This window comes from Lynx rufus, unplaced genomic scaffold (genome assembly GCF_022079265.1).
Source record: "Lynx rufus isolate CCGP_SWC_20201006 ecotype Redwood Valley unplaced genomic scaffold, mLynRuf1.p SCAF_23, whole genome shotgun sequence".
NCBI lineage: Eukaryota > Metazoa > Chordata > Mammalia > Carnivora > Felidae > Lynx > Lynx rufus.
Genome location: NW_025814838.1, coordinates 10,439,410 through 10,455,443, shown reverse-complemented (window position 1 = coordinate 10,455,443; position 16,034 = coordinate 10,439,410). Strand labels below are relative to the sequence as shown.

Sequence of the window (16,034 nt, the reverse complement as noted above, 5' to 3'; positions counted from 1 at the left end):
GTGGCGAGGAAATTACCAATTTAATATTAAGTGGGAAAAGACAACAAAAATTGCATTCACAGAATGATCACAATTTGTGCATGTACTATGCATACGTAACTACAAGTATAACAACAAGTATATTAACGGACTGACCTCTAATTGGAATGAAACTACAAATTTTTCTTTTTATAATTTCCCTGACAAGTATTTATTTTATATTCATGTGTTATTTTTTTTTTAAGTTTATTTATTTGTGAGAGAGACAGCGTGAGCGGGGAGGGGCAGAGAGAGAGGAAGACAGAGATCTGAAGCAGGCTCTGTGCTGACAGCAGAGAGCCAAATACGAGGCTCAAACTCACGAACCGCAAGATCATGACCTGAGCTGAAGCAGGACGTTGAACCAACTGAGTCACCCTGGCGCCCCATTCATAAATTATCTGAAGAAGATTTAAACACAAGGTATTTTTACTCTCTCACAGAAGCACTTTTAAAGTTAAGCCAAAACTTAAAAGGGGGAGGGGAGCACCTGGGTGGCTCAGTTGGTTAAGCACCTGACTCTGGAAATCAGCTCAGGTCATCATCTCATGGTTTGTGGGATCAAGCCCCATGTCGGGCTCTGCGCTAACAGCAGGGAACCTGCTTGGGATTCTCTCTCTCCCTCCCCTCTGTCCCTCCCCCGCTCAATTGCGCTCGTGCTCTCTCTGTCTCTCAAAATAAACAAATAAACTTTAAAAATAAATTAAAAAAATAAGATTAGGAACAGATGAAGTTTCAGGTCTTTTCTGAAGTGGAAAAGTCATACCTGCAGCAAAGGATGGCTGATAAGTAGCAGCTGACGTTGGACTCGAACATTCATTTGTTGCATCGGTGACTAAGGGTGATGCAAAACCCACTAAATTATTATAGATACTGAAATACAAAACAAAATGGCTTATTTATGAAATGCTTCACCAGGTAGCTACTTATAAATCTGAACAAAACTGAAAAAATTTAAATGAATTAAATAAGCAAAACTTACTCTACCAGATTTTTGCTTCCATTTGAAATCTAGGCCAGAAGGCATCCTTACCTCTGACTCTGTGTTTTCAGTTCTTTCAAGGTGGGAGTTATTTCCTGGAGCATTTCAACGTGTTCTTGACTTCGAACCTGACCCATAGCTTGGACTAATGTGAACAGCACCGTCTGAATGTTGTCTTGCCATGATTTGTATTCACCTAGGAACTGCCTGACACTGCTCTCATAAGGGACATCCTCGCCGTCTGCCAGGGCAGCTTCTTCATCCTGGAATCCACATGTTAATGACTGACAGAAATGGTACTGGTCTCAATAGTAGCTCCTAAGACAGTCACATTTTGAATAACAAGTAATAAGTGTTTTTCCAGCAAGTGTTTAATTTGTTTACCATGATTAACTCCTTTTCTACAGGAATCTGGTTTCCAGTACAAAACAAAAAGTCAAAGTAGAAATAAATCCCCAAGTTAAATGATTCATTGTTTTGTAATGATGAAGTTATTTAGCTTTTTTGTGGGGCTGAGTTTCCTTACTATGGAAATTATGTAGGATACTGAAAGGAAGAGACAACATTTCATTCATTTTGGAGGTGAACGAGCTTAGGGATAAGGCTGGGTAGGAGGACGAGACATTGGAGATCTAAACACCTGGAGACTATATTCAAGTTTCAGCTTTGTTGTTAAGTTATAGGACTCTGGGTTAATCCATTTCTTTAACCCCCAGTTTCTCTGGGTACAAAATCAGAATACGACTACCTGCTTTAGAAAAAAAAAACGTTGATAAAAACACAAATTAACTCCATTACAAATTGGAAGATGTGAACCAAGAAGTTGTTTTTGTTTATATCGTTATTTTCCCAAATACGACTACTTGTAATTTTATGAAAAGAGAGATCTGACTGGGTGTCACTCATATCAGTCTTACCTTGGCCATTGCTTTTAGGAGGTGTTTGACATCTCCAAGTTGCCGGTTATGACCAGTGAGCACAGTTTTTATATTATCAACCAGATTCTGAATTGTTTCACAGACCGTTTCTATCTGTTGCTCTTTCTCTGTCTGAATTGCCCTCTGAGTAGACATATCCTGAGTCAGTTGTTTGTGTGCTGACAAAAGCCATTCAGAGCTGCCAATAGGATGTTCAAGACTGGTGTCCTAAACAGAATAAACATTTGATTTTAAGCATTAGATGGAATAAATAATGGAAGATTCTTTCCTTCATCATCACCATTAAAAGGTACTAGTAACTCAAAGTGACACAAACTCATTTGCCAAGTCATGAACTAATGACCTACACAATAGTTTAAGAAATAGAAATAGTTTAAGACATAACAAATGTATCTAGAATAACAAAGATGATCCGAATCTAGAATGCTAAACCCAATGTAAATCATGCTTTCAAAGGCCACGAGAGCTTCCTAATTAAAGTCTTCTCATAAAATATAAACATCAAATGTATCAATTTGCTATTTTTGGACTTAGCCCTCCTGTCCAGCATTCACCTTCCACTAGCCCCCTGTCTGCTACCGTATTTTCAGTACATTTAAGTCATTTGCTATACGTTGTATTTCTCCTCCCTCTGAAACTCCACAGAACTTCCAACTGTGGCTCTGAGAACCCTTTTCACTTTTTTAAATACAAATACATTAAAATAATTTTTTAGTATTTTATTTATTTTTGACAAAGAGAAACAGGGAGACACAGAATGTGAAGTGGGCTCCAGGCTCTGAGCTGTCAGCACAGAACCTGACACAAGGCTTGAACTCACGAACTGTGAGATCAGGACCTGAGCTGAAGTTGGACGCTTAACAGACTGAGCCACCCAGGCTCACTTTTTAATTCATTGTATTTATAATTAATAGGTTCCTTGGGCGCTAAGAGCAAGATTTAACCACTGTTATATCCCTCATAACAACATCATATATATAGTATACACACTGCATAAATGTAAAGCAAGTGAATATATTAAATGGAGTTTGAGCACATGCCACTGGCCTTATCATTTTCATCAACAAGCCTCTTTACCCCCACACCAAGATTCAAGACTCACCACTCTCTGTAATAAACGAAGCTCTAACTCAGAGACCGAACTGTTAAACTGTGATGCAAATGAACACATTTGCTGGCATCGTTTGATTAGTTCAAATAACGCAGCATCCAGGTTTAAGGCTTCTGCAGTTCTAGTTCGTAAACTTTCAAAATGAATGATATTGCTGCAGAGGAAAGTGACCTGTGAAGAGGCAAAAGAGGAATGGAACCACCACAATAAGGGGGGAATGCAATTTTAATTGACATGAAAAAATACTGCCTATTCATTTCCAGAATTCAGGACCAAACTGGTCCTGAAAATGGTATGAATGTTTGACTCTTCTGGGACAAAACAGAAGTAAGCCTGAGAAAGGCTATGAATAAATGCACTTTTTTTTTTTGGTTGATGTTATTAGGTCTGAGATGGTTAAAAGCACCTAAGTACAATTGGGTAAAAGTATCTGCTGTACAACTGCTTTCACACAGAAAATTTATTCCGTAATAGAACTATCATCATATTCAGGGGCAGCTTATTTGTGCTATGTGCAAATTTCAATTTGGAATGTTGCCCTTCTGCTTCTCCTCTTGCCTAACTTCACAATAAAGATCACAGAATACTAACTGGCTATTTGACGACATTACGTACATCTTTTAAGGTATGATAATACTATTGTGATTATGCAAATAGTTCTTTTAAGTACGTACTGAAACATGTCATTGATTTAGTCTAATTTTCTACCTGACTGGACATACCTAATAGTTTGTTTCCATTCTCCACCCCCCAAAGTAACAAACTTAATCCACAACCTCTGGCAGAATTCAAGATCATAAAGACATTTTATTGCCATGCTGAAAGAATAGTATCAAATCTTTGGGTCACCTAAGCTGCATAAAGAGAACCTTAGACAAATATGGAATTCAACTCCATATTTTCCAACAGACGCTGAATCTACTTTATCTTTAGCTGGGAGGCAGTAAAGGTCCAGGAAAATAACTGGCTGTGAGCTCAGCCTAAAGGATGGATGCCCTTCCCACCAAGGCCTACCAGGTCCCTCTTCCCAGTACTGTCAACTTGAGGGTGGGTTCTCAAGCTACCCCTAGTTATCCCACACGTAACTTCCAATCAGCTGTATCATCATGTAACTGAAAACAAAGATGGCACGCACGGGTCACAATACCTGGCTTGCTCTTTGGCTCTCTTTAAGGACAAGATTTCTTCTTTCGGCTATTGTTGCTTCAAAATCCTGCAGTACAGGTGCCAGTGCAGGGTTAGCACCGCCTGCCCACTTGAGTCGCTGTTCAATACTTGCTTCAAGTGCTGCTAGTTTCTCCTGTAAAAGCCAGCAGAATCTCAGTGAATATCTAACACTCTCCAATTCCTACCGGGCATTTTATATCAATACCAGGGAGATTCAAAAGAAGCACATGCATCATTCAGAAAACATTTTTAACAAACACCTTGTGGAATTAATCGCGATTTCACTTTCAACAGGTTCAACATGTCTGGGAAGAACTGGCTTTCAGTTTGTCTTAAAATTTTTCATTTTTAAATAAAGTAGTCTTTAAAATCAAACACCTGCTACATCCAATTCCTAATGCACTTTATGTGCTATCTAGAAGAAAATCCATTTATCGCTTGCAACAACATGGATGGAGCCACAGAGTATAATACTAAGTGAAATAAGTCAGAAAAAGACAAATATAAGGTTTCACTCATATATGGAATTTGAGAAACAAAACAAGTGAAGAAAAAGAGAGAGGGAGAGAGAGACAAACTAAGAAACAGACTCTTAACTATAGAGAACTGGTGGCTACGAGAGGGGAGGTCAGTGGGAAGAGGGGAGAAATGGATGATGGGGACTGAAGAGTACCCTTATCATGATGGGCGCTGAGTAATGTAGCGCATTAGTGAATCACTATATTGTACACCTAAAACTAATGTAACACTGTACGGTAACCACCTAGAATTAAAATAGAAAGCTTAATTCAAAAAATCCATTTATACTTTTGGTTGTGAAAGATGAAAATCTAATTCTCAGAAACTCAGAAGCTTATGGAAGATAGTAAAAATGTATCCAGATTACCATGATAAAGAAGGTTTTATGTAACAAAATTATTTCACTATTTATTCACCACTTCAGGCAAAGGGTTCCCATCCTTTGTCTTTCCTGCACTTCTCTCCCGTTCTTTCTCTCACACAAACACACCTCTCAAGTGAGAAAGGCTCTCCACAGTTGAAAACTAGGCCTAGTATGCTACAGAGAAAAGGTACTTCGATCTTCAAAGAAGTGAGCTCCAGAAAGTTTCATTAAATATGTAAAAATTATAGAAGTGACTACACTTGATTTTGTACTCACATTAATTTATAAAATGAACAGGAAGACATCAGTTACTACTACGTACATGATATAAGAATACACAATACAAAGATACGTATATAACCATAATCAAGAACTGTTTCTCTTATTTAAAAAAGGGAGGTGAGACTAAATATTAAGCAGAAATGACAAAGAAATACAGTCAATAATAAAAGGAAAACATTCTATCGCCTTTAAATACCTTTAATTATACAACAGGGATAAGAACTGCCTAAGTTTTTTAGGTCTGAACAGTAAGCCAGATGGAACTGTTTATGTACATTTCACAAGACACATTTTTCTAATCACCAGAGTTCCCTTAATGCACAAAGGCAGAGTGATCATCAAATCCATTAAAAACCTGAAATATTTAGTATGTCTCTATTCTCTGGCTCAAAATACACAGCTTAGTAGCAGGAGTAGATTTGGTTACCTTGGAGGGTAAGGAAAAAAGATAAATCACGCGTAAAAGTGAAAAGTAGTGTGCCCCTGTAGCTCAGAAGCCAAGGACAGACGGGCAGATACACTGAACCACGGAGCACCGACACGTCACTACGGTGCAGGTGCTCTCTCAAAGTCAATGTGCTGCAAGTAAGGTCTGACCGAACACACCTGAACTGTTGCAATTGAAGTTTCAATTTGGCTCAGAGTATGGAGTTTCTTTTTCATGCTGGTTAGGATGGCAGACCGAGGGGGAGGTGTGACTGACACGGCTTGTGGTCTATTGATAAGGAGGTCTTCATGCTGCCACTGTTCAAAGAAAAAGCAATGTAATAAAATCAGCAGGAAAAAAAACCTTTAGATAAAGAGATGGGAGGTATGAATTAGGACTGGGGGAAAGGAGAAAAAAAAAAACAAAAACAGCTGCAGCAAAGCGAGGCAGGCAGAGAAGTGTAAGTGCAAAATTACAAAATGATCACAACCAGGTGAAAAGTTTCCTAATGTAGAGAATGGCTGATAAATTTCTTCAATCAGTGAAATGCAACATCTAAGTAATAATTCTGAAGATATTTCCAAGTCTGTAAAAAAGTTTAGTATACAACCTCCCCCAAAAGACATCTCCAGTTAAGAGATCGGAACAGGTACTGGGGGGTGGGGAGGGGTTGTCCAGCATAAGGCTACAGAAGTGATTAAAAGAAATGATGGCAGGAGTCACAGAACAAAGACTTCTCCGGAGAAGAAAGGGGCAGGCAGTTGCTGACAGAGGGTCAAGCGCCTTCCATTTCAAGGGTGACCCCAGAAGGCCAACTGGGCTATAATTTAAAAGTAATACATTGCGCTTTTATTAAAATGATGGACAGCTGTTCAGATGAACAAAACTGAAAGGCTTTTTTATGTTTTCCATACGGCTGTCAATTTTTAAGGAAATAAACTAAAACGTATCAAATAATGAAACTTTCAACATCACACTTTTTAGAAGAAAAAATTTTAAAAACTCCAACGTGTTAGAAAGACTATTAATACATAATGAAAACAACTTCAAAATCTGAATAAATTAGTTTTCTTAATTCATGAGCTAAAAAAAACAGCTATTGATAAAACCGCAAAGAGAAGGAAATACACTGGTTCCTCACACTGGGCTATAACCACCAATTCCACCACTGGGAAGCAGCTTCAACATAAATGATACCAAAAAACCACTGTCTGTACCAAAACAGACCCCAAGAAAATGGCAGTCCCCAAATATTACTCTATGAGTTATATAACCTGTTTGAAGCTACTGATAATATTGAAGCCTGTATTGGCGGGGGTGGGGGTGGGGGTGGGGGTGAGGGTGGGGGTGGGGGAATAGCTACAATTTATACTGTGCTTAGTGTCTTAAACAGAACATAACTTTTTTTTAACATTTACTTTTAATGTTTATTTTTTGAGAGAGAGCGCGCACGAGTGCACGCATGAGAGTAGAGGGAAGGGGCAGAGAGAGAGGAAGACACAGAAGCCAAAAGAGCACAGTGCGGGGCTCAAACCCACAAGCTGTGAGATGATGACCCAAGCAGAAGTGGGATGCTTAACCGACTGAACCACCCAGGTACCCCTTTAATGTTTATTTTTGAGAGAGAAAGAGAGAGAAAGAAAAAGGAAAGAGAGAAAGAAAAAGGAAAGAGAGAAAAAGGAAAGAGAGAAAGAAAAAGGAAAGGAAAGGAAAGGAAAGAAAAGAAAGAAAAGGAAAGGAAAGGAAAGGAAAGGAAAGGAAAGGAAAGAAAAGAAAAGAAAAGAAAAGAAAAGAAAAGAAAAGAAAAGAAAAGAAAAGAAAAGAAAAGAAAAGAAAAGAAAAAAGAAAAGAAAAAACACAGAGCATGAATGGTGGAGGGGCAGAGAGAGGGGCAGGGAGACACAGAATTCGAAGCAGGCTCCAGGCTCTGAGCTGTCAGCACAGAGCCCAACACAGGGCTCAACCCCACGAATCACGAGATCAGGACCTGAACCAAATCGGATGCCTGAGCCACCCAACTGTCCCAAACATCATTTTTTTTTTTTAAGTTTATTTATCTATTTTGAGAGGGGGGTGGAGAGAAAATCCAAGCAGGTTCTGCACTGACAGCCTATTCAGAGCTCCATCTCACAATCCGTGACATCATGACCTGAACTGAAAGGAAGAGTCAGACTCAAATGACTGAGCCACCCAACATTCCATATAGATCATCATTTGGGGGAGAGGGGGGAGCGGTGGACTTTTTAAAGTTTATTTATTTTTGAGAGCGAGAATCGCAAGCAGGCTCCGCGCACCTCCCCAAGCCCACCCCAGTGCAGAGCCCAATGTGGGGCTTGAACTCACAAAACATGAGATCGTGACCTGAGCGGACACCAAGAGTCAGATGCCTGATCAACTGAGCCACCCAGGTGCCCCTAGAACATTTTTAACCCTCATGGTCCTGAACTTTTGTGAGAGGTACTGTCCCCACCTTAGGGAAGTTAAACTCAGATTCATATACCTGAATCCAAATCCATCTCACCCCCAAAGCCTGTGCTATCATACTGGCCCCCTAACTAATCAAGGACAAAAACCGGCTTCTCAAAAAAACAATTTCCAAATGATGACAGATTCATGCACAAAGTTGGTAACACATCAAGAGAGCATCAGGGAAACAGAACAGAAGTCACCTTAGAAATCATCTTAATTACACGTTAAATCACATAGGAGGCACATTCACATAACGAATAAATTCAACCATTAGAAATTATATTTACAAGCAATACTTAATGATGCAGACAACACCAAACATACAACGCTGATGGAAATGAATTCAAAGGTCACAAAGTGTAAACACAAAACACTCTCCACTACATGGAACACAGACAAGGAATAACAGGAAAGAAACACCAAAATTCCAAAAAGCTGGGTTTGCTGCAAGCTGGCACAATTCAGAATGTTTATATTTTTTTCCCCTTATATTGTTTTATATTAATCTCCCCAGATTTTCAAATTCCTACACTGGGGAAAACCACACTCGAAAAATACTTACTTGAAACATGGCAATATGCAGCTGAACACGCTGCAGGCTTGTCTTACAAGAAGAAATACTGGTTTCCAGCCTGCGCACCAAATCATGCTTCTTCCAGGCAGTGTCGTAGGAACTCGCTAACACAGTTGCCCTGTTCATGACCAACTGAGAGAACTTTCCGACCTGGATGTTGTGCTCCACTGCTTTCTTACAAAGATCGTCAACAGAAACTTTGCTTTCAGCACCAAAATCCTTCGCCTCTACTTGAGCAATAATGTCTACACCTAGAGCACTGATAAAACTGCAGAGGGTGAGTCCTAGGGCTTGGTTGGGAAGTCCAATCAAGAGCTGCCTCACGAAGTCAGCCGTGAATGCCTTTATAGGTTTGGCCATCTGGTCTTCACTGAAACAAGAGTTTCTAAAAAGGGTTTTCACATTGACCATCTGAACAGGCCCATTTACAGTATTCTGATCTTCAAGTGAACTTGATCCTAAAAAAAGAAAATCTTCTTAAAGTATTTCATGCAAAGCAAAATAAGGTGACAGTACTGCTTATTTAAAAACAAGACTTGGGGAGCCTGGGTGGCTCAGTTGATCGGGCGTCTGACTTCAGCTCAGGTTGTGATCTCACAGCTCGTAAGTTTGAGTCCCCGTCAGACTCTGAGCTGAACCTGTTTCAGATTCTGTGTCTCCCTCTCTCTCTGCCCCTCCCCAGCTCACACTCTGTCTCCCTAAGAACTAAATAAACATAAAAAAATAAAAAAAAATAAAAAAAGACTTAATGAACATACAATTAAATTAAGCCCACCCCGTCCTGCACAACTAAATTCTACACAACTAAATCCAACTCGTTTAAATGTGAAGTATTACCTGACAAAGTTTTAGAAAAGGTACCACAGAGCCTGAAGAACTCCTTAATTGTCTGTAGTCTTTTTAGAAAGAAAATTTCTTCTAGCACCTGCCGGTGATTATCATCATCAAAAAAATTGACTTGGGTGCTCCTAGCTTCCCTTATAATGTCAATCTTTCGCCAAGCTATGGGAATTTCCATCTTGTTTAACTATGTAAAAAAGAAGAAAAGTTCATTTCTCCACTCTTTGTACTGTGAACAACTACTTTACTACACTTGCATTATTTATTCATAAAGTCAATATTTACCTTTTCAATTAGTAAACCAAAAGCAGTTTCCACTTGGGCAAACATGCCATCAAATGCTACCAACAACATCTGGCCAGCTGACATTTTTGGTGTTTCATCAACTGAACCATTTCTTGGTTGGATTAATTCACCATATTGAGCATGAAGTATTCTAGAGAAAAAGAAAAGGGAATTAAAATCCTACCTGAAGAGTAGTAAGTTTGAGAGAGAACACACAGAAGGTCAACAAGTGTCAGAGCCGGCTAACATGTAATCTAGAAAACAAATCTTGTTGCGTGAAGAGTGTTAACGGTAAAACGGCATGTAGTGTCCACCATAATGTGAAGTTAATGATTCCAATTCAGTATTAGTAATTGATCATGTGATTAAATTTAATGCAAACCTGAATTATAACAATTTTTAAAAGAACTATATAAGATATTACAGTCTCATTTTATACAAAGAATGTAAAATAATATAACCTCCCAATAACTGTCAAGAATCACAAAATTCGTGAAGTTGGAGGACTTAGCAAAAACTGTCCAGGATGTTCACACTACTGTCACATGACCGAGCCAACTACAGGCAGTAAACTCAGACGCCTGCCATCTTTGGCAAGCTTGGTTTTGAATAATGCATAGTCTGAGCACAGGTTTTCAGAAATTCACCCTGCTCATCATTGTTAACTTAAGACTTACAAAGTGGCTTATGGATCAAGACACTATTCCGAAATTTTTATATAAAAAAAAATCAAAAACAGCACTCCTAGTACCTAAACTAGTATCAGTTTATGTCACTAATGTTAACTAGATTGTCAACTTTATCACACAGAAACTGCTACGAAACTATTAAGAGAATTTAAAAACTAGGCTAACCAGAGCAATTTCTTCTTCTTTTTTTTTAATATACGAAATTTATTGTCAAATTGGTTTCCATACAACACCCAGTGCTCATCCCAAAAGGTGCCCTCCTCAATACCCATCACCCACCCTCTCCTCCCTCCCACCCCCCATCAACCCTCAGTTTGTTCTCAGTTTTCAAGAGTCTCTTGTGCTTTGGCTCTCTCCCACTCTAAGCTCTTTTTTTTTTCCTTCCCCTCCCCCATGGGTTTAAGTTTCTCAGGATCCACATAAGAGTGAAAACATATGGTATCTGTCTTTCTCTAACCAGAGCAATTTCTAATGGAAAAAAGAGCTACAACATGCTATAGAATTTTCCTTAAGATGATGAAAGTTTCTCCAAAACAAGGTACAAATATAAGCTGTAACAGAACCAAGCATGAAGATAGTCACCCAACTCATACAAAACAGTGGACAATCATCCATTTGAGGTAAGGGAAATCTGAATTAGATATTAAAGGGAGATAAATGAGGGCTGAAATACAGTGAGAAAGAAAGGTGTACAGATCTACATTTCACATTTGAAATAATGCTAAAAATTAAATGATAAAGATGTTAGGCAAATAATCTAAACCATCGTCTAGCTGACATTTATAATAATTACACTCTTTTTTTTATTGTATGGTGAAGTAACTACAAGTAAACATAAAATAGGAAAACTGTGAGTGCAGAAAACACTAAAAATTATTGTTAACATTTTAGGTCAAGTAGCAGCACCATGATTAAGAAAAATAAGTTTAGGGGCTCCTGAGTGGGTCGGTTGGTTCAGCGTCCAACTTCAGCTCAGTTCATGATCTCACAGTTTGTGAGTTCAAGCCTTGCATTGGGGTTCTGTGCTGACAGCTCAGAGCCTGGAGCCTGCTTCAGATTCTGGGTCTCCCTCTCTCTCAAAAACAAACATTAAAAAAAAATTTTTTTTTAAGAAAAATAAGTTTATATTTTAGATACATATACTTCCTACAGTATTTAAGAATGAAAAGATACCTGCTTCAAACTAATTGGGGTAGTACAATTTAAAAAAAATTTTTTTTCTAACGTTTATTTAGTTCTGAGAAAGAGAGAGAGAGCAGGGGAGGGGCAGAGAAAGAGGGACACACAGAATCCAAAGCAGGCTCTGGGCTCCAAGCCAGCAGCACAGAGCATCACTCGGAGCTCGAACCCACGAACTGCGAGATCATGACCTGAGCCGAAGTTGGACCCTTAGCCGACTGAGCCACCCAGGCATCCCAGGGCGGTACAATTTAAACTTAATTTAAACAACTTAAACAGATGCAGATAATACCCAAAGGTGGTAAAACAAAGGTTCATTCTACTATTCTACTTTCTTTAATCTTTGAATTTTCTCATGGAGGAAAGCACGGCAGGTCAATCCATTTCAACTCTCTCAATTATACTTTCTGGGGTCAACTGGACACGAGAATGCCAAAGAAAGAGGTCTTGAGTCACCAGAGATAAAGGGACTTAAACCATGGGGATAGTGCATGGCTGGAGGAACCACCCAACCTTTACAGGGTCCAAGGTCAAACTGTTTTTCTGGATTTATGAGATGAAAAACACAGCGTTCAGTATCTAAAACAAACTTAATAAAATTTAAGCAAATTTAAAAGCCTTCACCTGAAGTGAGTGAGCCGTACACTCCATTAGCTAACTAAACTGGCGCATGTGATTTCATGGAGTTCTGAGGGCTGGCTTAAAAAATACTACACTCCACTCCGTGTGTATTCACATAGTGAAACACCACCCACACACGCGTCGTGTATGTGTTAGAACGGCACGGAGCTACACACACACAAACAAGCGCGTGAGTAACTGGTGAAACCTCAGGAAGCCCTGCTGACCGCGGCAACATCCCTTTCGCGGTGCTGCCACAGCCCATCAGTAGGCAAGATGCTAACGCCGCAGGATGGATGAAGCATGAGCGAGATGTCCCTGCACACGGTTTTTACGACTTCCTGAGAACCTGTAGTTATTCCCAAATAAAAGTTTTTTAAAGATAAGTAAGCATTTGCAAGTAATTGTATCTGCTGTAAAATTAAAACTGAACTCAGAGTAGAATAAGAGCTCAGAACCCCTTTATCTGGCTTCCCCATCTCTTTCCCAAGAAAACTGCACAGCTAGCATTCACTTGCCTGGCTACATCGATGTAATGAGCATGTGTTTCTTCCTCGAGTCCCATAGCTGCATTTCTTAAGTAGGCCTGAAGAGATTCAACTAGAGTCTGCAGGGGAACGCCATCAGTGGTCTGCTCAATAAGACTGTCCAGCTCATGAAGCATACTTTCTAATGTGTACTCTCCTTTCATCAAACATCTCAGTGCTTCTGGAAATATGATTTGCCGGAAATTTGAATTTAATTCCTATAAATATGTGAGAAATATATTTTAATGTTTTCTGAGTTTAGATAAGTTATACATTTACAGGCTTAATGCCATATATTAAGAACTTATGCAACTATAACCAACATATGGCCACAAACCTCTCAGTGATCTTTAAGTGACCAATGAAGCAGGATTAAAAGGGGAGAAGTCAAATTGCCTTTCTGAACCAAAGATGTAAGAAGTACGGTGTTCAATTGATCTAAAACAAATTCATCAACTTTAAGCTAACTTAAAAGTGCTCACCTGAAGGGAGGTGTATACTCCGTTGGCCAGGTGAACCGCCTCAGAAGCTTCCAGGGGGTTCGGGATGTCTAAGTCCTGCGGCACCAGGTGGCACTGCTTCAGTAACTGCACCAGGCACGTGACGTTCCCGCTCATGCTGCAGAGCTCCTCCAGGAACCAGGCTCCGTCCCGAGAGGTCAGATCCACCAGCTGCTCTCCCGCGCTTGAAGCTGCACCTTCCATCATCAGGTTCCGCCTAAACTCAATTAAATATTTGTACAGTGAAACCGACCCAGCTACCCTCACTCACAAAAGCGAATGCCTCAACACTGGAAAGGAAGTAAAGCAGTTGTGACGTCAAGCAAGACCCAGGACAGTACAGAATACCTTAAGTTGGGGATTAAACAAAAAAACAGTGAAATCGCAAATAAACATCAATGTTTTCAAGACAACGAAACGGTCTCCACAGGAGGCTGGCTGACTCACCTTGTGAGGGTACAAAGGGCCGAAATAATAACACTCGCTAGACTCAAAGATCCTTCTTCTCCATTCTCGTGAAGAAAAACTTTAATACAACGTTCAATTTCTTTCAACTGATCTTCACAGACAGGCACAGTGACAGCTTCCTGTTTCAAGCGTTCCACTTGCCTAATAAGCCTGCTGTTGATGTCGGCTGCGTACCGCTGCAGAGTCATTTCGGTGGCAGTGATGAACTGACACACTGTTGGGGGGGGCTGGGGGGCATACTGCATTTCGTATCTATAAAACCAGAGAGAGGCGCTTGTTTACAACACAACCACACTGGACCCAGGGCGACATGGGGTATCGCATATGATCCTCAAACCTTAAACAGGAGAAATCGTGATTTCCATTTTTACAGCCAAGTCTTAGGAACTGAAGTAACTTTCCATGATGACTCGTTAAGGAGGGACAGATCAATGTTTGAGTTTAGCTCTCTTGACCCAGATCCCCGTCAGTGGCTAAAGAGACTCCGACACTGGGATCCACTTTATTTAATGAGGAAAACCACACTGTCTTAGGAGGGAAAGCATGAGCTCAGATTCTCCTCAAACCAAGAAAAAAGTGACTCCGTTTAAAACCCCATCCATCAACCCATTCTCGCAGAAAAAATGAAATATCATGCACACATAATGATAATCATTTGAACACAGCTTTGCTTCCAATCGCAGAAGTTAAGCAAATGAAGCATGACCAACTCACTTCCTGTAGAGCTCTTGACAGCGCTCTACTGTGATGTTACAGATGAGCTCTTCCATCCAGGTCTTCCACTGTTCAATCCGATGTTTCTGAAATATGGCCTTGGGGTACTGCAGAGCCACGGTCGCATAGTGATGCAGCTGCTCCAGGCAGCCCCGGAGCACGGAGCGCCGCTGCTGGAGAAGGGCGCCCACCTCCCCCTCCAACTGCTCGCACTGGCTGATCAAGTGGGCCTGGCCGGCATTCTGTAGGAAGGCTGTCGCTGGCACATAGCTTGGAGGACCTTTTGGTGAAAGAGGACTATTAATACCAGTGCAACTATTCCCACCCAGCAGTCACTGCAAGGAGCACAGAGCAGAACCCCACACATAACAAAACAACCCCAGATTCACAGGCTCACGTGTGTATCTAAAATAAATCAAAACCCATACCAAGGTCCATTTGTGTGCTGATCTCCTGAAGCAAACTTGCAAGCTGTGTTGCTTCTAAATTATTGAACGCAGCCTGATAATGTGTTATCCACTGTTCAAATTCATTGAGCTTCACCTGGATTGCTTCCTGAACAGCCCTTTGCTGAGTCTGTAGTTGAGTGTGTTCAGAATACCTAATAGGAAGGGAAAACATTTTTTAATTGGTTCTTTCTTCTACGTACTTTCATAACCTTGATTTTGCTCATACTTGGGACTGCCTAGTAAGCTCCCTTTTCAATCTTGAGGGCAGTGCTCAAACGTAATACCTTACTTCTCTGATTTTTCCCGTAACTCTCTCAACTATACTCACAACATTCTAAATAAAATTCTACCATACCTTCCAGGTTTTGAGTTCTCTTCAGCATAAAAGACAAGAAGGTTGACAGATCTTCTGAATCTCACAGACTCGTGCAATGTGTTGCATCTGCATATTTACCGCTTATTGAGCACCTACCTACTCTGTACGAGGTTCATTCACTTAGATCATTCTAGTTTAATGCTTAACTCAGCAAAGTGGATAACATACCTGCCACTGTACTAATGAATAAGGACTCAGACATAGACTGTAGAGAGAAAACCCAGGTTTGCCTGAATCCAAGTTCATATTCTAACCACTATACCCACCCATCTCCCACAGTTACATGCTCAAACATATGAATATAAAAAAGCAGAAAATTTAAATGAATTTTTGTGCATTAACATTTTGAAACTGCAGTCCTTGGGAGTATTTTTATCATTTATGTAAACTGCTGTAATAATTCTAATTCAGGTTGACAATGTTTACACAAATGTGAAAATTCTCCTTCATGGCAAATATTAAGAAACAAGAGCTTGGGGCTCCTCGGTGGCTGTCAGTTAAACATCTGACTTGGGCTCTCAGTTCATGATCTCAC

General features: G+C 40.0%; 1 protein-coding gene across 3 annotated transcripts in view; it reads right to left on the bottom strand.

Moving 5' to 3' along the window:
* The window catches only part of SMG1 (SMG1 nonsense mediated mRNA decay associated PI3K related kinase), a 104,263-nt gene that overhangs the window by 8,014 nt on the left and 80,215 nt on the right, over window positions 1-16,034 (bottom strand). For all 3 annotated transcript variants that reach the window (XM_047087641.1, XM_047087642.1, XM_047087643.1), the window contains 14 exons: window positions 15,103-15,275; window positions 14,675-14,954; window positions 13,940-14,212; window positions 13,475-13,709; window positions 12,984-13,210; window positions 9,977-10,127; window positions 9,689-9,878; window positions 8,840-9,309; window positions 5,988-6,125; window positions 4,197-4,349; window positions 3,041-3,220; window positions 1,918-2,145; window positions 1,052-1,263; window positions 785-891 (listed from right to left, as the gene is read on the bottom strand). In XM_047087641.1, the coding sequence (XP_046943597.1) occupies window positions 785-891; window positions 1,052-1,263; window positions 1,918-2,145; window positions 3,041-3,220; window positions 4,197-4,349; window positions 5,988-6,125; window positions 8,840-9,309; window positions 9,689-9,878; window positions 9,977-10,127; window positions 12,984-13,210; window positions 13,475-13,709; window positions 13,940-14,212; window positions 14,675-14,954; window positions 15,103-15,275 (3,017 nt within the window). The remainder of the gene's footprint in view (window positions 1-784; window positions 892-1,051; window positions 1,264-1,917; window positions 2,146-3,040; window positions 3,221-4,196; window positions 4,350-5,987; window positions 6,126-8,839; window positions 9,310-9,688; window positions 9,879-9,976; window positions 10,128-12,983; window positions 13,211-13,474; window positions 13,710-13,939; window positions 14,213-14,674; window positions 14,955-15,102; window positions 15,276-16,034) is intronic.